Source organism: Protobothrops mucrosquamatus, unplaced genomic scaffold (genome assembly GCF_001527695.2).
Source record: "Protobothrops mucrosquamatus isolate PMUCROS unplaced genomic scaffold, P.Mucros_1.0 scaffold9, whole genome shotgun sequence".
In the NCBI taxonomy this organism is placed as follows: domain Eukaryota; kingdom Metazoa; phylum Chordata; class Lepidosauria; order Squamata; family Viperidae; genus Protobothrops; species Protobothrops mucrosquamatus.
Window position 1 is genome coordinate 266569 of NW_015386396.1, and position 20433 is coordinate 287001.

General features: G+C 39.2%; 1 protein-coding gene across 1 annotated transcript in view; it reads left to right on the forward strand.

Annotated features, from left to right (window-relative positions):
* The window catches only part of ARSG (arylsulfatase G), a 92478-nt gene that overhangs the window by 47884 nt on the left and 24161 nt on the right, over positions 1-20433 (forward strand). The window contains exons 8-9 of the mRNA XM_015810375.1: positions 3615-3695; positions 11121-11229. Coding sequence (XP_015665861.1) covers positions 3615-3695; positions 11121-11229 — 190 coding nt within the window. The remainder of the gene's footprint in view (positions 1-3614; positions 3696-11120; positions 11230-20433) is intronic.

Genomic DNA, 20433 nt, shown 5'->3' on the forward strand with positions numbered 1-20433 from the left:
CATGATAGCAGTGTTCCAATATCTCAGGGGCTGCCACAAAGAAGAGGGAGTCAAGCTATTCTCCAAGGCGCCTGAAGGCAGGACGAGAAGCAATGGGTGGAAACTGATCAAGGAGAGAAGCAACCTAGAACTAAGGAGAAACTTCCTGACAGTTAGAACAATTAACCAATGGAACAACCTGCCTCCAGAAGTGGTGAATTCTCCAACACTGGAAGTTTTTAAGAAGAGACTGGACAGCCGTTTGTTTGAAATGGTGTAGGGTTCCTGCCTGGGCAGGGGGTTGGACTCGATGACCTCCAAGGTCCCTTCCAACTTTATTATTATTATTATTATTATTATTATTATTATTATTATTATTATTATTATTATTATTATTATTATTATTATTATTATTATTATTATTATTATCCTGGGACAACCATCATCAATACAAGCCAATTGCCAAGCATCCACATTTTGATTTGGTAACCCATGGGGGTGCTGAAATGGTTGTAAGGGTGAAAAATGGTCATAAGTCACTTTTTCAGTGTGGCTACCTACAACTTCAAATGATCACTAAATGAATGGTTATAAGACAAGGACTACCTGTATCTGGGACTGGGGTCTTTTGTTCTGTTGCATACAGATTCCAGGAGAAGTGAGTTACCTACCCATTCTGAAACAGGAGCTGGCAGTATAATTACCAGCCCAAGTAGAACTCTTTCATCTGTGCCTATAGCCTCATCCAGACACCCTGGAACTCGTGTTGAGATGAGCAGCAAACAAATCCAATAAACTCAGATAAACGTTCTAAAAAGATAGTGCTCCCCCAAAGCATCTGACAGGCTGATGGTTTATGACAGATATCGGCTTCTTGCAACCATCACCGATTCTTAAAATTGGTCTCACAGAGACTTATTTTGTCATATGTTCTATAGGTTCCAAGAACTTTAGAGAAAAAAAGGAGATTGAGTCAGGAAGGCTCCTTTTGAAGGATCAGCTGGTAGCTCTTGTCCCCCAAATGAATCTCTGCTAATAAAAATGTTTTACCCTTAGGAATTCATGGAACAAATTAAAAAGTTGCTGTGGTAGAATGGATGTATATTTTTGTGTGCTTGTACTTGTGCTGTATTTGAAGGAACCTAAACAACCTTATCCACTGCTAGATTTAATCAGAAATGGTTTTTAAACCAGTCAGACATAAAGATGAATAGCAACACTTGTTATTAACAGTCAGATTAATTTACAGCTCTGATGTTAATTTAATTAATTTAATTTACTGGAACTGTAAAATTGATGTTCAGATTAATTTGCAGCTCTGATGTTTTGCTGCTTCAAGCTATAATTGTTTGTACATCTGTGAAATCTGTGTTTGACTTTTGAGTCGTCCTGGATCTACCAGTTAAAGAACTGGGCAGTGCCTCTTCCTTTTAACTTCAATAATCCTCCACTGTCACAAGTTCTCGGATGATCCATCACGTCTTGAATTCTATTGAGTAAACTTATTTTCTCCACACAGCTGGGCTCCCATCTGAAAAGAGAAATCAGCACACAAGTTCTGCTTTTATGAAAGCGCTTTTTGCTCTTTTTTTTTAATAAAAGCCAGAGTAGGGGTTTCAGATTCTGTAAATTTGTGAAACTGATTTAGGGCATAGCATACAGTTGAGTTCTCCTTTGAATCTTAGTGTATCCTTGCTCCTTCTGAACTTACAACACTTAGGTAACTGTAGCTGAGTTTTAGCCATAAAGCAGATGAGGCGATACAACTGGCTGGTCCTAGATTGTTCTCAGGAACAGCTGTGCAGTGTAGGTTAACCTTGGCAGGGATTCTTTTTTGTCACAAAATTTAATGCAGATGGTGAACAGACTGCCCAATTTACTTATAATTTTTAAAGGGGTTGTATCAGTTGCCCATTCTGAAGTTTGTTCACCATAGGCTCTGTTTGCTTGAACAAATTCTTCAATTCTAGCCAAAAACACAAACCTTGTCACCTTTGACTAATAATTAAGCACTTCATTACATAAGAACAAAATAGCCAGTTTCGAAGTCTGCTGTTAATGAGTTGTTTTCTCCCAAGTGAGGGAACTAAAACGTGGTTCATTAAACTCCAAGGCAAACTCTTTCTTATTGTTTTGTCTTTAAGAATTATTCAAGTGGCAAATAGCTTTCCTCCTCACTCAGAAAAAAAAGTCTCTCTGCAAGTTGTTTCCCCTGTTTTGAGGAAAAAACAATTTAATCTTTTAGAGTTTGTAATTGTCCTGCTTCACAGCCCTGTTTAGGGACCCATTTGTATTCAATGTGTTTGGCAGCCAGATTTTCTTTTGTAAAAATAAATACAAATTTTATTAAAGAAATTCACTGTTGTGCATCATCCAGACACACACTCTTGTGAGATGGTCAGCCATATAAATACGATGAATATTTTTAACAAAATAAAATCAATATAAATATAAGAAAAGAAAGAGTGAAAACAAGAATAATGAGTAAGTAGAATAGATTGAAATATAAATAGAAGAGGAAAAAGAAAAAAAATGTTCAGGTCTTGACAGATTATAATATTTGTCAGCTATAAGTGCTGAGGAAAATAACGAACACAAGAAGAGGTGACCAACTGCACACAGTAAGAACTTCCACATTAGCCTATGTTACTCTGCGGGAGAATATGCTAGCTCTGTTTGATATAGATCAGGGGTAGGCAACCTTGGCTCTTTTATGACTCATGGACTTCAACTCCCAGAATTCCTGAGCCAGCATGGCTCAGCTTGGAAACTCTCCCTTTCCCCTCAGCATGGCTGGCTCAGGAATTCTGGGAGTTGAAGTCCACGAGTCATAAAAGAGCCAAGGTTGCCTACCCCTGATATAGATCAAAACATGCAAAACAGGTAAAGATGGGAAATGAGTTGAACTAGTCGTCAGGTGAAAAAAGCCCATAGTTGCCAGGGAGGCTGTGAACTCTTGAGTCATTCCAGAACCTACCCCAGTTTAGGACTTGAAGATTGTATTCTCTCAGCCTCAATAGTCCCTTGTAAAGCATCCTTATATGTTAAAATTTCAAGTAGGATAGAGGAAGCCTTTGTTATTTATTTTTCCTCCAGCCAATAGATTTGTTTGGCCAACTTGATCTTATCATCAAATTTTGCACAATCACATGCTTGTTTGTCACTGTCTGTTCAAGGAAAGCTACCCGTGTTGTTTCTGCAGTCTGAAACTTTTATTTTAGAATTATACCTATGATGATACTTTTTATTTTGGTGGGTCAGGGATTGTAACAATAAAGTGACTTATTTCCTTTTCTTTCTCTGAAGATATTTTAGAGAATTTACTAAACTCCTGCATTAAGGAACAGGTGAATCTCTCCAGGGGTGGAATTCTGCGGTCTTTTAATATCCTTTATAATCTTGTACCTTCCTTTCCAGCTTCATATAATCCATTTGATAGTAAAAGAAGAAGAAGCTTGATAAAGCTTGGTAAACCATGTGTAATTGTTATTTTTTTAAAAATATTCAGTTGAAAGAAACGGGAATTACACTCTTTGGCCCTTCAACTGTAACCTTGCTGTGACTGCTGCCATTGTTTCCAATGAAAGACACCTCCCTGTTCTGTTTATCAACAGGGTCTCTTCTTATCTTTCTAGGAGACAATGGTCCTTGGTCTGAAAAATGTGACTATGCAGGAAGTGTTGGTCCATATACAGGGATGTGGCAAAGAACAAAAGGTAACAGCACTTTTTGAAAGTTCTTGTCAGCTTTTCTGAATAAATAATTTGGGCTGCATTTTCTTTTTTTACTACTTTTTTTCCCCAATCTGGTAGCTCCTCTTTCTTCTTTTGAAACATGCTTCGCTGGGCACATGGCTGCATGAAGTTAGAGGGCTATCCTATAGTCAGTTTTGCCTCCAGCAGTCATTTATGAAATGCAGTCAGCGTGGGAAAGTTGTCTGTGTGATGTTCACTCTTTCAAACATGATAAAAGAAATATTAGTTACATGTTATGTAACATCAAAAACAAACTCCTTTATGGCTCGCAGCCATTTTTATTTATTCACACTATTGTGATTGTACTTAACCCTTAGATAGTTTTGTCAGAGGCACCAAGTTTGAAAAGAAGATCGCTTTTATTTTTCATGGTTTCTCGCACACTTATTTGTCATGGTTTAGAAAGACTGTCACAATGGAACTTTGCACACTCCTATCAGAACAGGGGGTAACATTCTCTCAGCTCAGATGGCAAAGGAAGAGGGACAGTTTATTTCTGCTTATGCAGACAGGAAGGTGCAGTGTAAATGCAGATCTTTCCTGGTTTTGTATGTGATACCCTTGGCGTGTATGTCTGTGAGTGAGTAGGCATGAACCGATGCTCTTAAGGTCATATTTCCCCAGTTACTCTTTGGGAATAGCAGCAGCTGGCTTTTCCTCATCTGTTTCCTGTCCATTTTCCAAATATAGAAGGGGAAAAAAAAGACTGTGGCAGAAGTCCCCCAGAGGAAGTCCCAGGGGTTTCTTTTCTTTGTTTAAACACTGTTCTGTAGTTTTAAAAGTTCATATCTGCACGCATGATATCGTTTCGTTCACGCAAATGAATGTCTCAGATTGGCAGCCCTTGCTTTTCCAAAATAAAATCTATGTCATAAAAACAATTAATTTTTATATTAATAAAAATAATTAATAATACATCACTTTAATTTTAATCTTTAAAAATAGATTGGGGAACTTCATAGAGAAATTCCCACAGCATCAAGGTAGTGCCTTGCTGTGGGTTTATTATGATTATGATTATTAATGTTTGTAACAGATCGGTGTGCGAAAGGACGATAAATGCCAACAGTGAATAAAGTTGAAATAGTGGTCGGCAATTTGCTAGCCTTTTTTATTTGAATATCAGTAGCTCTCTGGAGTCTTAGATGCCTTTTCATAAGCGCTTTGATTTGAAGCAATTTTTAAAAATTAATTATTAAACCCCAAATCAAATTTACAATAGATTGGAATGTTGAACAAAATGAAATATGCAAAATGTAGTATATATAATACAACATCAAAGGGAGGAGGAGGAGGAGGAGGAGAAAAAGAAGAAGAAGAAGAAGAAGAAGAAGAAGAAGAAGAAGAAGAAGAAGAAGAAGAAGAAGAAGAAGAAGAAGAAGAAGAAGAAGAAGAAGAAGAAGAAGAAATGAGATAAAGTTCCAACATTCTGTCTTATATAGCTGTATAATTCATTTTGCATTGTAAAGTAATATTTTCCATCTATTTCTGTTCTTAAACTGTTACCTTATCCGAAGATGTTAGCTACTTTCCTGCTTTTTTTTGTACACAAGGATCTAGAAAAAAGTGAATCAATTCATAGGGAGACTTTCATTAAGAAGTACTAAAAATATTTCCTTGAGAGAAAAAAAATCATCATCTATGTCTTGTTAGGATAGAATGTCTTACATATGTATGAGATAATTCTCTGTAGCTTCTCAGAAAATCTTGAGAAGTGTTTGGAAAAGAGTGACATCTGAAATTGGTCCAGGAACATCTCCTTTGCTGCTGATTTTTCATTTTTGTTTTTTTTAGTTTCTCTCCTGTTTCTTTCAAGGGAACATTTTGTTTCTGTCATCTCTCAGATTTTTCCTGGAATTTTTTGTAATTTGATGCAGTAGAGAACTTGAATAGCCTCTGATGAAATAAAAGCCAGAATATGAATTTGGTTGGAGATGTGTGCTTCCATAAAGACGTGATCCAGAAAATGTCTCTATTCAAACTGATATATATTTGATATTCTTTGTGCTTCAGGACAGTGAATGAAGGAAAGATAGGTCAATTTGTCAACTGGCCACCATTTATTTGAACTAAAAGCATTGGTGGGGGGATCCAAATTGAGTTTGTTTCCTTTAGTCCACTTTTCAGTGGAGAACCTTTAGATTTAACAAGCAAAACTAGAGATTTGTCACAAGTGCATCTGTTGTTATACTGAGTTAGTGCTTCCGGTTATGAGCCCCATTAAACCTGGCTTTCTTAAGAGAGAAATCAAACAGTTTCATGATGGGCATCTGTTAGAAATCAGGTTAGATGAGCTAAATCTTTTTACTCTAGGGAAAATAACATTTCTAATGAAGGGATATTCCATGGAGACTCAAACATTTGAAATTACACAGAGCCACAAGGGAACAATTTTCCGTGTATACTAAGGGCACAACAAGTAATCATTTTATAATAAAGTTTCTTTCATGTTGACCTCAGTTACTGGCACAGTTTTGGATATTTTCATGTATGTACAATATCTTAGCAACACAGAACAATGCTTTTTTTTTTTTTTTTGCTGTCCCCTGCCTGGGATATCTTGGTGGTTTACAGGATAAACTTACCCATCTTAACTTCTGATGCTGCAATGATTCACTTAACAACTATGGCAATAAAGGTTGTAAAATGGAGCAAAACTCGCTTAACAACTGTCTCAGCAACAGAGATTTTAGGCTCAATTGTGGTCGTAAGTGGAAGACTGCCTATACTGTACAAATTGAATTAGCCTAGCAGCAAAGACACATTTTATGGTTTTGTGCTAGGAATAACCCATGATATGATGACGATGATGATGAAGAAAAAGATGATGATAGACATTGCTGTCGTTGAAAAGAACCATTTTTCATTTATTGATATAGCCACTCCAAGAGACAGCAATATTAAAGACACAGAATTGGAAAAGATGACAAAATAACAAGATTTGGAAAAAGTGGTATTGGGGCAGTTGGTGCAATACTTCAGTTTTACACTTAGGCAGGAAAAACCAAAGGTACAAGTACAGATTAGGCGAAACCTGGTTCAAAAACATTAACCGTAAGGGGGCCGTGGAGTCCTAGTGGATGATCCCTTAAATACGAGCCACCAGAATGCAGCAGCAGCCAAAAACACTAATACAATGCTTGATTGTATAAACAGAGAAATAGAATAAAAATCACGTGAAGTATTAGTACTGCTTTATAAAGCCTTAGTAAGGCCATACCTGGAATACTGCATCCAGTTTTAGTCACCACATTACAAAGAAGATCTTGAGACTCTAGAACAGGGGTAGTCAACCTTGGCTCTTTTATGACTCGTGGACTTCAACTCCCAGAATTCCTGAGCCAGTCATGCTGGCTCAGGAATTCTGTGAGTTGAAGTCCACGAGTCATAAAAGAGCAAGGTTGACTACCTCTAGAAAGAGTGCAGAGAAGAGCAACAAAGATTTATCAGGGGCCTGGAAGCTAAAATATATGTAGAATGGTTGCAGGATTTGGGTTTGGCTTGTCTAGAGAAAAGGACTAGGGGGCGGACATTCATACTCCCGCACCATCCTTCCATTTCCCACCATCCGGTCACAGCTGAAGAAGCTTCTTGGATGAGAAGCAAAACGTCTTCAAAGAAAAACAAGGAAGTCCAGTTGACTCCTGAAAAGGCACCTTTGGGACAACCATGACCTGAGTGAGAATCTCCATAGACATTTAGTTATGCACTTTGGGATGGGCACTCTTCGAATGGTGCAGGAGTATGAATGGAGTTCCAGAAAACCTTGCAGAATACAGGAACGCGGCAGAAAACATCCTGCAGCCAGAAGGCTCCATACACATTTGCACTACTCAGGTGACCCAAAAGACACAGAAAACCTCCAAATGGTGTCAAATTGCCGGCCCATGGGCCGGTTGCATCATGCGGAGGCTGCGCCCACCCCAGCTCCCGCAATGAAAAAAAAAAGTTGCAATACGTTGTGACATGTCACGTGATGCGGCGAGTTTGACACCCCTGCTCTCAAAGAATACAAATGACCAGTTGTCTGCAAGGAATATAAATCCGAATATAAATCCTTCCATTCCCCACCATCCGGTCAGAACTAAAGAAGCTTCTTGGATGAGAAGCGAAACGTCTTCAAAGAAAAACAAAGTCCAGTTGCCTCCTGAAAAAGTACCTTTGGGACAAGAGACTGAACGGACACGTGTCTGAAATGGTATAGGGTCTCCTGCTTGAGCAAGGGGTTGGACTAGAACAAGGCTTTTCAACCAGTGGTACGGGTACCACCTGTGGTACATTGGCACCTGGCCGGTGGTACGCAACCATCCTAGAAAAGTAGCGGGGGAGGGGAATAAGCTGAACCGGTGGCAGCACCGCACAAGTCTGAGCGAGAGATGGCTGGTGCTGCCGGGCTGTCAGGGCTCAGCAGAAGCGCCAGGATCAGCGCCAGGATCCAGCTGGAGCTCGGTGCTGAGCCCTGAAGAAGCACCAATCAGCTGGAAAGCAACACTGATCCTGGCGCTTCTGCTGAGCCCAGAAGAAGCGCCGATCAGCTGGAATGTTGCAGCATCTCCAGGGTCTTGTGATTTACATTCAGATGCTTGGCAACTGATTCATATTTATGACGGTCACAGTGTCTCAGGGTCATGTGAAGTGACCGAAACCTGCTGCAACCACCCAGCAGACGGGGGGAATAAAAACCAAACACCCCCCACCCCACCCCCACTGCCAATCCTCAAGAGAAATTCTCACAACAATGAAAACCTCAGACAGGAGGAAGAGCGCAGCCAGGCGGGCAGGCAGGTGTCTTGCTCGGCTGTGGCTTGGGAGGCACTTTTTTCAGTGCCATTGTAACTTCAAACAGTCACTAAGCGAACTGTTGTAAGTCGAGGACTACCTGTACTTTTTTTTTTTTTTTGGTCATCAAGTTTTTGACACCTTGCTAGGCAATATTGCCATATCCTAAAAGTAGTACAATGGGTGAAAAGGTTGAAAAGCCCTGGACTACTAGAAGACTTCCAAGGTCCTTTCCAGCTCTACTCTGATTGATTGATAACCTCCCAAATACTAAAAGAAGGATCTGACTTAAGTTGTTTGTCATTTATCTGAACGCCAGAAGTAAGATTGTGGTTGCCAAATTTTCAATTGTCTGCTAGGGCTAGACTTTCAATTCATGCTGTGAAAAGCTATTAAAAAAATTTTGTATAGCAGGATGCTTTGGAAGATGTAAGTCCTGGCTAAATTGTTTTCTGCTCTGTTGGACAACCATAGATGAAGTGAAGTGATTGCTTTGGGGGAAATGAAGTTTGCCAGTTTAGGAGGTGAGCCAAAGACCCCTCAGAGAAAAGTGGGATTAGTCTGATCTGCTTCCTATGTTTCTGTGTGAAGAGGCAAAGGGGAAATTGCCTACAGGGCCTGCAGGAGGGATAATTTTTTTAAACAAAGCAGCTGTGCCAGGTGTATCGTTATATAAATGTTTTTGCAATCTGATGAAACAGTTTGTGCAATGAACATTTCCAAATCTTGTTACATAAATGGAGTATAAAAGCACACCCAGCTTCATCCCCATCTTGACATCTGGACCTGGAAGCAAAGTTGGATTATCTTGAAACTTGTGGGAAGTGTTTATTTTCATTCGTGTAGATTTGCTGACACAGTTCTTCAAATCTTAAACACTGAATATGTCTGTAAGTTTTGATATCCTCTAAAGTTGTTTTTGTTGTTTGGGTGGGAACCCTCAGGGTTTGGCCTTGTTCTTTGAAAAGGGAGCCACCCTTCCTTAGCTTGATCACTGATTTGCCTAATCCTCCCTAATTTGGCAGCATCTTTCATGATATGCATCTACTTCTTTCTCTCAGCTTCAATTCTCGCAGTCTCCACGGTGAATTCCCAGGTCTAACATTATTCTGGAGCTACATAGTTTTATGTAAATGTAAATAAATCCGCTGACTACTAAAACGGCTTTTATGCGTGTCATTCACCAAGTTGTTCTCTGCAGCATCTTGGGTCTACTATGCTTTCTCAAGGGCTCTCAAGAGAAAGTAATTTAAAAGGGGCAGAAGTGTAAAACTTACTCCCAAAGGCAGCTTGATACATACTATGTCATGCTGTCTCTTTGAAACTACTTCTAGTCTTTAGAAGCTGCCATATATCAATAGCCCTTAGACTTATATACTGCTTCCTAGTACCGCTTCCTAGTGCTTTACAGCAGGGCTTTTCACCCATTGTACCACTTTTAGGATATGGCAACATCCGAGTACCACCAGTCGCCTAGCAAGGTGTCAAAAACTTTATGACCAAAACAAAGGAAAAAAGTGCTAAAGTACAGGTAGTTCTCGACTTACAACAGTTCGCTTAGTGACTGTTCGAAGTTACAATGGCTCTGAAAAAAGTGCCCCCCAAGCCACAGCTGAGCAAGACACCTGCCTGCCCGGCCGGCCGTGCTCTTCCTCCTGTTCGAGGTTTTCATTGTTGTGAGCATTTCTGTTGAGGATTGGCAGCGGAGGGTGGGGTGGGGGGTGTTTGGTTTTTATTCCCCCCGTCTGCTTGGTGGTTGCAGCAGGTTTTGGTCACTTCACATGACCCTGGAACACTGTGACAGTCATAAATATGAATCAGTTGCCAAGCATCTGAATGTAAATCACAAGACCCTGGAGATGCTGCAACATTCCAGCTGATCGGCGCTTCTTCTGGGCTCAGCAGAAGTGCCAGGATCAGTGCTGCTTTCCAGCTGATTGGTGCTTCTTCAGGGCTCAGTGGAAGCACCAGGATCAGCACCAAGCCCTGACAGCCCCGAAGAAGTGCCGATCAGCTGGCGCTTCCGCTGAGCCCTGCAGCTCCAGCCATCTCTCGTTCAGGCTTGTGTGGTGCTGCCACCGGTTCAGCTACCACTTTTCTAGGATGGTCACGTACCACCTGCCAGGTGCCAATGTACCACAGGTGGTACCCGTACCACTGGTTGAAAAGCCCTGCTTTACAGAACTCTCTGGGTGGTTTACAGAGTCCGCCTATTGCCCCCAACAATCTGTGTCCTCATTTTACCAACCTCGGAAGGATGGAAGGCTGAGTCAACCTTGAGCTGGCAAGGAAAGCCAAAAATAACTCAGACACTGAGTTGGGGAGTTAGGGACTTGGCTCTTCTGAAGAAAATGAGGCAATATTGAGACATTATACTAATATTTATTCTATATGTTCAACTGTTTTCCTTTTTTTTTTAGAGTATCATTACATGTCTTAATAGATCCCTTAACTTTTCCTTCCTGATGACATTTTGTCTTCTTGGCTGAAAAGGATTACTTTTTTTATACCCTTACTTCATAATTCTTCTTTTGATTGATTGAATAAAAAAGCATTGGGGCCAATAAGCATCTGAAAATGCTTTCCCCCCCTTTTTAAATTGTACAGGTGGTAGCTCAGCAAAACAGACAACGTGGGAAGGGGGACACCGTGTTCCCACAGTAGCATACTGGCCAGGGAAGATCCCAGCAAATGTGACGAGTCCTTTGATGTTGAGGTAGGAGAGGAGAATGCTTTCTGTTATTGATTGTTCATGTAAGATTATTTTATGGTCCATCTAGAATAGTGTGTAGATGACTATCTTCCAAACCATAGCAAGTTGAGCTTCTAGAACAGCTGAGAAGATACATTCCTGAAGATGGAAGAATTTGTCATCTCTGACATGATAAACAGTCAGAAATAAAATGTACTAACCAATAATGACCTCTGTAAAGTTCCACAGCGTTTTGCAATCTATTGCTTTCCTTAACTCTTCCTTCAGGCCTGTGGAGAGCAATTGTAAATAAGGCTCTAGAATAAAGGTTTTGAACAGTCAAACAGGCCAATTGCTGATCCTTCATTGTTTGTCAAAGATCAATGTTTTCCTAAATAGATCTGAATTTGAAAGGGATCAAAAGTTTACTTTTGAGATATTTGCTTAGAAACACTTTTCAAAATATTTTTCTTCTTAGGATTATAGTAAACATCTGTTATGTTTCTGGAAATGCTTTGGCATTGTTGGTCTGGAATAACTAGTTTTCTTGAAGGACTCCCTCAAAAGGAGTCCAGGGTATTGCTACTGTATTTTATAATTCCCAAATTATATTTCTGTAAATTAATCTTCATGTTGTCTTGGTCAGGAGTGTTAACTACATAAGAGATGAAAGTTGCCCTTTCAAATATACCTGCCATTAACTTACCAGTGTGAAAACTGCACACTTCCTAATGAGCAAGATATAAATATTAATTTGGGTCCATCTTGATGTTATGATTGCAAAGACCTTTAGCAACATTCAGACATCACTTTATAAACTATACCTGAGTGAGGTGGAATATGCCTGGTCTCATTTGGCTTGGTTACTTTCATTTTTTCTCCCACATGACAGGAAATGAGCTTGGAAGCTTCTGCATTTAATTAAACAATATTTGTTGTAGTTTATGTTATTGATTTCAACAACATAAAGAATTAAGCCAGATTTGGAGACCATATCTTAAAGTTGGTAGTAAGCCTTCCAAGGTGAGTAAAGCAGTGCAATACAATGACTAAGTGCATGAAGGAAAATTAGACTCTTTACTGAGATTAAGCTATAGTTTAGTTAAATGCAGCTTGTGCACAGAAGACTAGAGACTAAAACTAGAGGAACCCCAATAAAAACCAATGAAACTGAATCCAAGAAAACCACTGAAAATTGAATAAATTTCTATAAAGCAAAGCCATCACACATTCAGTATAAAGACTGGTCACCCAACATTTTAGCAATGCAAGAAATTCAGCATATTATTAATCATTCCACTGAGCCTGCTAGAATATGGGTATACCACAGTTTTTGATCTACAGTATTCTACTTAAAAAGCTAATATTCTTGATTCTAGTCCTGCCCTTGCTATCATATACTATCTGGATATGTCCCTTTGAATGTCCTCAGTGATCTGTTGTAACTTGCTTTAGAAAGAAGGTAAAGGAGGGTCTTGCCTCCTCACTTTTGTTGTCTCGTTGCCCTCTTATTCCTGCTGTGGGCAGGATATTTGCCTTTCACAGCTTTAAATTTGTCCTTAATTAAAATAATTTAAAATGTCAGTAATAATTTGGCTTTATTAGCAACTACAAATGAGTTCCACAGGTGTTACTCCTTTATTACTGGCATTATAAAAGTAATTTTCACCCATGGAAGTTGTCACAGCAGTTCTAATTAATGCTAATAAATGCTACAATATTTTGTGCATTTAGTTATTTATTTAAAGTATTTGTACAGTACTTATAACCTCAACAGCTCATGGCTGTTATATAGACCACTCACAGAAGTTTGTGGTAATATTTCCAGATGCATTTTAAGTACTGTCATCAGATTAGATGCATGAGACCTGGGAACACATCTCCGTGTCACTTCTGTCGGCATGCTTTGGTCCTGCAGTGAATTGTTCTTTATGTTCCATTGTAATATTAGGTTCTTAATTGATCAGTCAGTCAATCAGTTATGCCAAATCAGAACTGCTGCATTATGACCATTTTTATTAAATCCATCAACTCCTATATTTTTGGAATGCTATTTATCTTTTAGATTGATAGTTCTGGGATAACTATTGATAAATTTTGTTGAAAGGCCATCCTATCTAGAGAGTAAAAGATCCTTTCTTCACTTTCCTGGTTCTGGAGCTCTTCCCTTGTCCTTGACTCAACAGAAAACTATTCTTGTGGTAATATTCGTTGTCTCCTTTTCCAATCCATTTCTGCCTCTTTTCCCAATCACTGCCACCTACCTGATTTCCCTCCAACCTAATTAGAAATAAAGCCTAACAGATTTTTATGCACTTTCAGTCTGCGTGTGAACAGTGACGGAATTAGAAAGAAACCAGTGTTTGAACTCCAGGAAAATATTTAAAAATGTATTGTGAGTCAGCCTGTATTTTTATCCTGGAAGAGAGCATTTAAGTTCTAAATTCTCTTTCTCTTAACTGAGAAAATACTGTTATCGTACATTAGGAAAACTGAAGTCCTGACAGTATGCGAGTCCCAAAATGTATCTCAGATCTGTTTGCCTGCTAGTGAAGGCACCTATGCTAAGGAAAGGGGCACAGCATCCTATGATAAACAGATTAAAAAAGGAATAAAAAAGAATCTCTACATAACATTTTACATATAGACAGGTACCCAGCCAGGTTTTATTATTTACATTTTAAAGTTTAAACCCCCTCTCAAAGCATCTTCCAAAGTAAAATAATAAGCTTAACATTTTTAAATAATATTTTTAAAAACTGATAAGTGGAAAACAAAATTTTCAGGTTGGGAAAGGAAGAGACAGCAGCAAGGCAAGGAAATTAACTCAGCTGCATTGAGGAAAAGGCAAGCCCAGGTGTCCTTGCTGGCAGGACTCCAGCATTTTATAGAAAATTTACTAGGGAACTGTTAGAAAAGATGAATTAATTGTGCAAGTTTAACTAAGCTGATTGTTCCTTTGGAATCATTAAGATTTTTAAAAAGTGCTCCATGCATGATAGAAAGAAGAATCAGATTCTTGTAACTCCATATACATTGAAGGAATTCTTGTGACATAACACTCTATACGGTAGTGGCCAAAATTGTGGAAACCTTTTGGGAAAAGTGTATTTTTGAGGTTTGATGGCTAATAACACCACTTTTTTTTGGAGTAGTACCATAAAATTATATATCAATGGAAAGATAATTTAATCAAGAATGTAATGCAACATAGTTTGTTCAATTATCTGTACTGAATTCTATGAAAAGTTATAGCCAAATAACCAGAAAAAGGAAGCACAACTTGCTTAGGTTGATATCAGGTAGCTTTCCTTCATCTGATTTTAGCCAATGAGCATGAGTGTTTAGAGAGCCAATCAGGTGTCATCTTGTTTTGGCAATGAGCCGATCAGATCACAGTAGGATTCAGTTATTGATGTCATGTATTGAAGCTGAGAGGAGGACATTTGTCAGTGTGTTATGTGATCGCTATCAAGTTGGTTAGGTTTTTCTTTGTTCTTTCATTTAGTGAGCTTGTAAAACGTAATAAAATTAAAGTAATGGTGCAAAGAGTTGACTGGTCGCCCAGAAAGCGATGTAAAATAGTATTATTAAGTGAACAAGGCTACAGTTACAGAGAAATTAGAAGAAAAATTGGTGGAAATTTAACCAAATGTGGCATTTCTACTGTACACTTTTCCCAAAAGGTTTCCACAATTTTGGCCACTACTGTATCTAAGCATTTTAATAATTGATTGTGAAACTATAATGGATAGCCATAATATTGACAGTATTATTGACAATGAATTAGTGAACTGTCATTAATCAATACTTGGATGTCAAATGATTTCTCTGCCTAGTTTTAGAGGATTAGGGCTTACTACATAATAAACCACAATAAACCACAGATAATGACTGGCATACATCTTTTATTCTAAAGCTAACTTTCGTTCAGATACAGAGTGTTTTGGAATACATAGGAAGGATAAACTACATCAGTGCTGAAATTGTAAAATTTAGTTTTTTCTCCTTTGGGCCTTTGACCTGTGATTCCCAATAAAATTTCAACCTTTTTGCTGTCCAAATGGTGAACGGTTCAAAACATCTCACCCTTGTATGTCCAATCATCAGAAAACTTAATTGCCTTTCTGATCAAGAGGTTACTAGTCGCCTTCCGTGAGATTAAACATGGGCAACTTCATAAAGGTTCCTAATTTTTATTAGTAGCTATGATTTGCAGAAGTCAGTTAGCAACTCCTATTCATTACTAACTTAACTGTATTTCAGGTTTGTGTTACATGTACTTTTAATTATTTGTATTTTATTAGTCTGGGACCATCAATCAATAAATATGTTTTTTTTAAAGGCATTATGTTATCTGGAAGGCAAAAAGAGAGATTGTACTCACAACACTTTGCATGCAGTTTTTCCTTCTCTTTCATGGAATTGATATTTGTTTACCGGTCCACATTGGCACCCATAAGGAACCAATTATTTCCCTGAATTTTGTGGAGTTAGCACTTCTTTCTTGTTCCCTTGGGAGGAAACTGTATATTCATCTTCCATTTCTCATAGGATAGACATTCCTTTTCCACCATAATCTGCCATGCCTAACCACTTAGTTAATGGCTTTTGACGAATACCATTAGCAGGACCTTGATGATTCCCTGCTTGTTAAAAATAGGCCAATAAAGTAGGTCATCTAATGCAGGGCTTTTCAACCAGTGGTACGGGTACCACTTGTGGTACATTGGCACCTGGCAGGTGGTATGCGACCATCCTAGAAAAGTGGTAGCAGGGGAGGGGAGGCTTCAGCTGGAGCTCGGTGCTGATCCTGGCGCTTCTGCTGAACCCAGAAGAAGCGCCGATCAGCTGGAATGTTGCAGCATCTCCAGGGTCTTGTGATTTACATTCAGATGTTTGGCAACTGATTCATATTTATGACGGTCACAGTGTCCCAGGGTCATGTGAAGTGACCAAAACCTGCTGCAACCACCCAGCAGATGGGGGGAATAAAAACCAAACACCCCCCCACCTCACCCCTGCTGCCAATGCTCAATAGAAATGCTCACAACAATGAAAACCTCGGACAGGAGGAAGAGCACCGCCGGGTGGGCAGGCAGGTGTCTTGCTCGGCTGTGGCTTGGGAGGCACTTTTTTCAGTGCCGTTGTAACTTTGAATAGTCACTAAGTGAACTGTTGTATGTCGAGGACTACCTGTACTTTATCACTTTTTTCCTTTTTTTTTTTGGTCATCAAGTTTTTGACATCTTGCTGGTGGTACTCAGATATTGCCATATCCTAAAAGTGGTACAATGGGTGAAAAGGTTGAAAAGCCCTGATCTAATGAATAGAAGAGATTACACTGTCATTGATTAGGTAGTAGTCCCTTGACTTAAGTCTGCAGACTGAGAAACGTCTCTCTCTGAATGTGACTTTGTGTGCTTATGTAAGATACTCATGAAAGAAACCGTGTTATCAGATTTACATAGACAAAAAAGAAATAAAAAAAGGACATTTGTTCCATCATGTATTTATAGAATAAAGGTTCAGGTAACTGGAATCTTCTAGTTTGTTTACTGGGGTCCATATTTAGCACAACAGATTTTGTGAGTAAAACGATGGTCATTAAAAGCTCATCCTTGCCTCCCACTTTCCTTGGCATGAAGAAGTCTCACTAATAATTTCCCGAGGATGTATGTATTAGGAAAGAGAAGGAGAGTGTACACACAAAAAAAGCTCTGGTCCTTGAAGAAATGTGATCTGTGCCAATTGGGCACATACCATTCAGAGGAGACAATCGAAAAGACAAAAAGGAAACCAAAAAGAGAAACTCTTCCTCATCAACAATCAACACCCAGATAAGCAGACATTAACACCAAGATTAATGCTAGACCAACAATCAAGCTGTAAATAATACCCCAATCAATGAACTACCAATTCAAACAAATAAGCTAACAGTAAACAACAGCCTAATCAAGAAACCAGCAAGAACATTCCTACCAACATGACAGGGCTAGCCACCTGTACATAAACAGAGAGTAAACACCTCTCCCTTCCAGCACTGATCTACAAATATTATATCTGTGCCAATTTATCATCTCAGGTTTGGGATTTCATTTGCCTGTCTAGAATCATTAAGATGGAGCAGGCATTACGGGAAGAACACTTATTTTAGGCCAAATAAGGAGGGTAGATGGTTTGAGAATTAGTATATAGTGATGAAAGAGACACTAAAGGGCGTTTAGCGGAAAAAAAGGAAATAAGCATAATTTGTCAAGGCCTGTTTCTTCCTCTTAAGTGGTATTTGGCAGCAGAAGAAACACACAGCAAAAAGAGAAGACACAAACACCCACACATTCATTTGAAGAAGATTGTGGTAGAACTGTGGGAAGTTTTGCTTTTGAAGAGAAAAATCCTTCTTGAAGAAAAGTTCAAATGGTAGTTGTCTTAAAGATTCTGTTGGACTTCTCCAGCAATAACTAGAGAGTGGAGGAAGCCAGGATTTAGACCACAAATAATAAAAAAGACTGTAATATAGAAAGGCCACAGCACTGCAAAGTGCTAGGATGTCTCTTCTTGCCCTTCTTTGGCTGGAGCTTACTACAAGAATGTGTCTTTGCCCATTAGAACTTGAGAAGAGTCTCCTCAGTTCTATTCAAACAGGTTTACTTATTCCTCCAGGTGAGAAACACGGGGACTTTTGAAGCAGAGAGCAACTATAGCTTTATTTAGGATATGTCAACAACTTCTCTGTGGTCTTCAGCAATTGTTCCTTATTGAAGATCACCAAGGATTCCACTAAAGCAATTCTCTAAAACCATCCACTTATAGCTTGTCCGAGTTTTTCTAAGAAAGAATAGGATAGAACTGTAGGGCTCTGGGACATTCAGTTCTGCATGGCTAGAAAGTAAGGTTGCTCAAATAGAATAGGTGGGTAAATGAGATACAGGTAGTCCTCAACTTATGACCAAAATGGAGCCCAACATTTCCTCAGCTAAGCAAGATAGTTGAGTGCGTTTTGCCCCCATGGTTGTTAAATGAATGTGGCTTCCCCATTAACTGCTTGTCAGAAGGTCACAAAAGGTAATCACATGATTCTGGGACACTGCAGCCATCATAAATATGAAGCAGTTGCCAGGCATCTGAATTTTGATCATATGACCATAAGTATGAAAAGCAATCATAAATTACTTTTTTCAATGCCGTTGTAACTTCAAATTATCACTAAACAAATGGTTGTAAGTCAAGGACTAGCTGTCTTTGGGGCTGCAGTTGCAGAACTAGCCACAAAGGCAAAAATATATTTGCATATATTGGATTGGATTGGATTTAGCTCCCTAAAAGAAAAGGCTATCCTAGAAAGATATTGTCTTTCTGAGAAAAGATAGTGTCTATTAGAATTGTTTTCGGTAAAAGCATGAAAATACCAAGTGTTGATTATTTTGATTTTTCAATGTTTTGAAAATTAAGATAGCTGTTACGCATATGATGCTAATAGTTTTATGAAGAAAACTGGTAGTATTTCTGCAAGTTAGCTGCTGTTTCTGGGGAGTGAGCTAGTCTTATGAAAAGTTTTTAAACTAGCCCAAATACTGAAGAGCTATTAAGTTAAATGAAGTATGCCTACAGGAAGTCATGTGACATGCATTGGAGAATTAAGTTACACCAGAAGATTCATTTTCAGGCCAGAGATCATGACAAAATTCTGCTGATGGACCTTCTTGTTCATAAACAAGAACACCCTGTTTTTACTGATATTTAATAATTAACTCCCAAGTGCTAAGTGTGCACTCTAGTACTTAGACTGGACCAGTGACCCATGGTCATGACAATTTTTTTTCAGTTCTGTGTTCCCCTTCCAATGTTTCTCCTTGAGTCCATCCTTTGTTTCATGCTGATTACTTTCCCTACAGTTTTATGTGTTGCATATGATGTTGTTGCCTTGTTGCTTTCCAAATCACAATATAGTCCAGGATAGAAAGTGAATGGAAACCCTGTGAGATCTCTGTGCATTTTCTGCTCTCTCTTGAGAACGCTTGAGACTAGGGCACCACGGGTGACCACAGGATATGGCCGCTTTGCTCAAGCTAAACAAGCCTGGTTTAATCACTGCCTTAATGGGGAAATCACCCATTATGTTCTTGAGGTACGTGTGGAGAGGGTGTGAACACTTAGGTAGAAAGATACCAAATACATATACAGGGAAGTTCATATTTTATGTTTCATTAGTTCCCTTCTCATACTTTGGAAGATGTGAAGAAGGAGAGAAGTAAATACAGGCAGTTTTTGACTTGCCACCTTTCATTCAGTGACTGTTTAAAGTCACAACGGCACTGAAAAAAGTGAGTTATGGCCATTTTTCACACTTACTACTGTTGCAGAATCCCCATGGCCACATGATCAAAATTCAGACTCTTGACAACTGGCTCATATTTATGACTGGCTCATATTTATGAGTATCCGGGGATCATGTGATCACCTTTTGTGACCTTTTGACAAGCAAAATCAATGGGGAGAAGCCAGACTCACTTAACAACCACATTACTAACTTAACAACTGCAGTGATTCATTTAACAACTGTGGCAAGACAAGTCATAAAATGGGGCAAAACGTACTTAACAACTGTCTTGCTTAACAACTGAAATTCTGGGTTGAATTGGGGTTGTAGGTCAAGGACTGCCAGTAGTAACAGTGGTGGTAAATGTGCTTCTAAATGTGATCCTTTAAAATAGGGGTAGTCAACCTTGACTCTTTTATGACTCGTGGACTTCAACTCCCAGAATTCCTGAGCCAGCTGTGCTGGCTCAGGAATTCTGGGAGTTGAAGTCCACGAGTCATAAAAGAGCCAAGGTTGACTACCCCTGCTTTAAAGTCTGGTTCTGTGAGCTATCAATTGCCCTCTTTTGGTCTACCATCTTCATCATAATTCTCAGGAAGCTAAACAAAATTCTATCACATCCATTACATTTTTTTGCTAAATTTTTCATGCCTTGTTCAAGGAGCACTATTATCTTAGAAAATTATTCCTTCAACTAATAATCCTCGACCTCTACTCGACCTCCAGGGACCTTGGATCTTCAGGCCCGGGACCATTGGCTGATGCTGTGCAATGCCAGGTCCGTGGTGAATAAGGCCCCCCTCATCCAAGAACTTATTCAGGAGGGGGGAGCGGACCTGGCAGGTATCACCGAGACCTGGTTGGGCATGGAGGGGGGAGTTCCCCTTGTTGACCTGTGCCCACCAGGT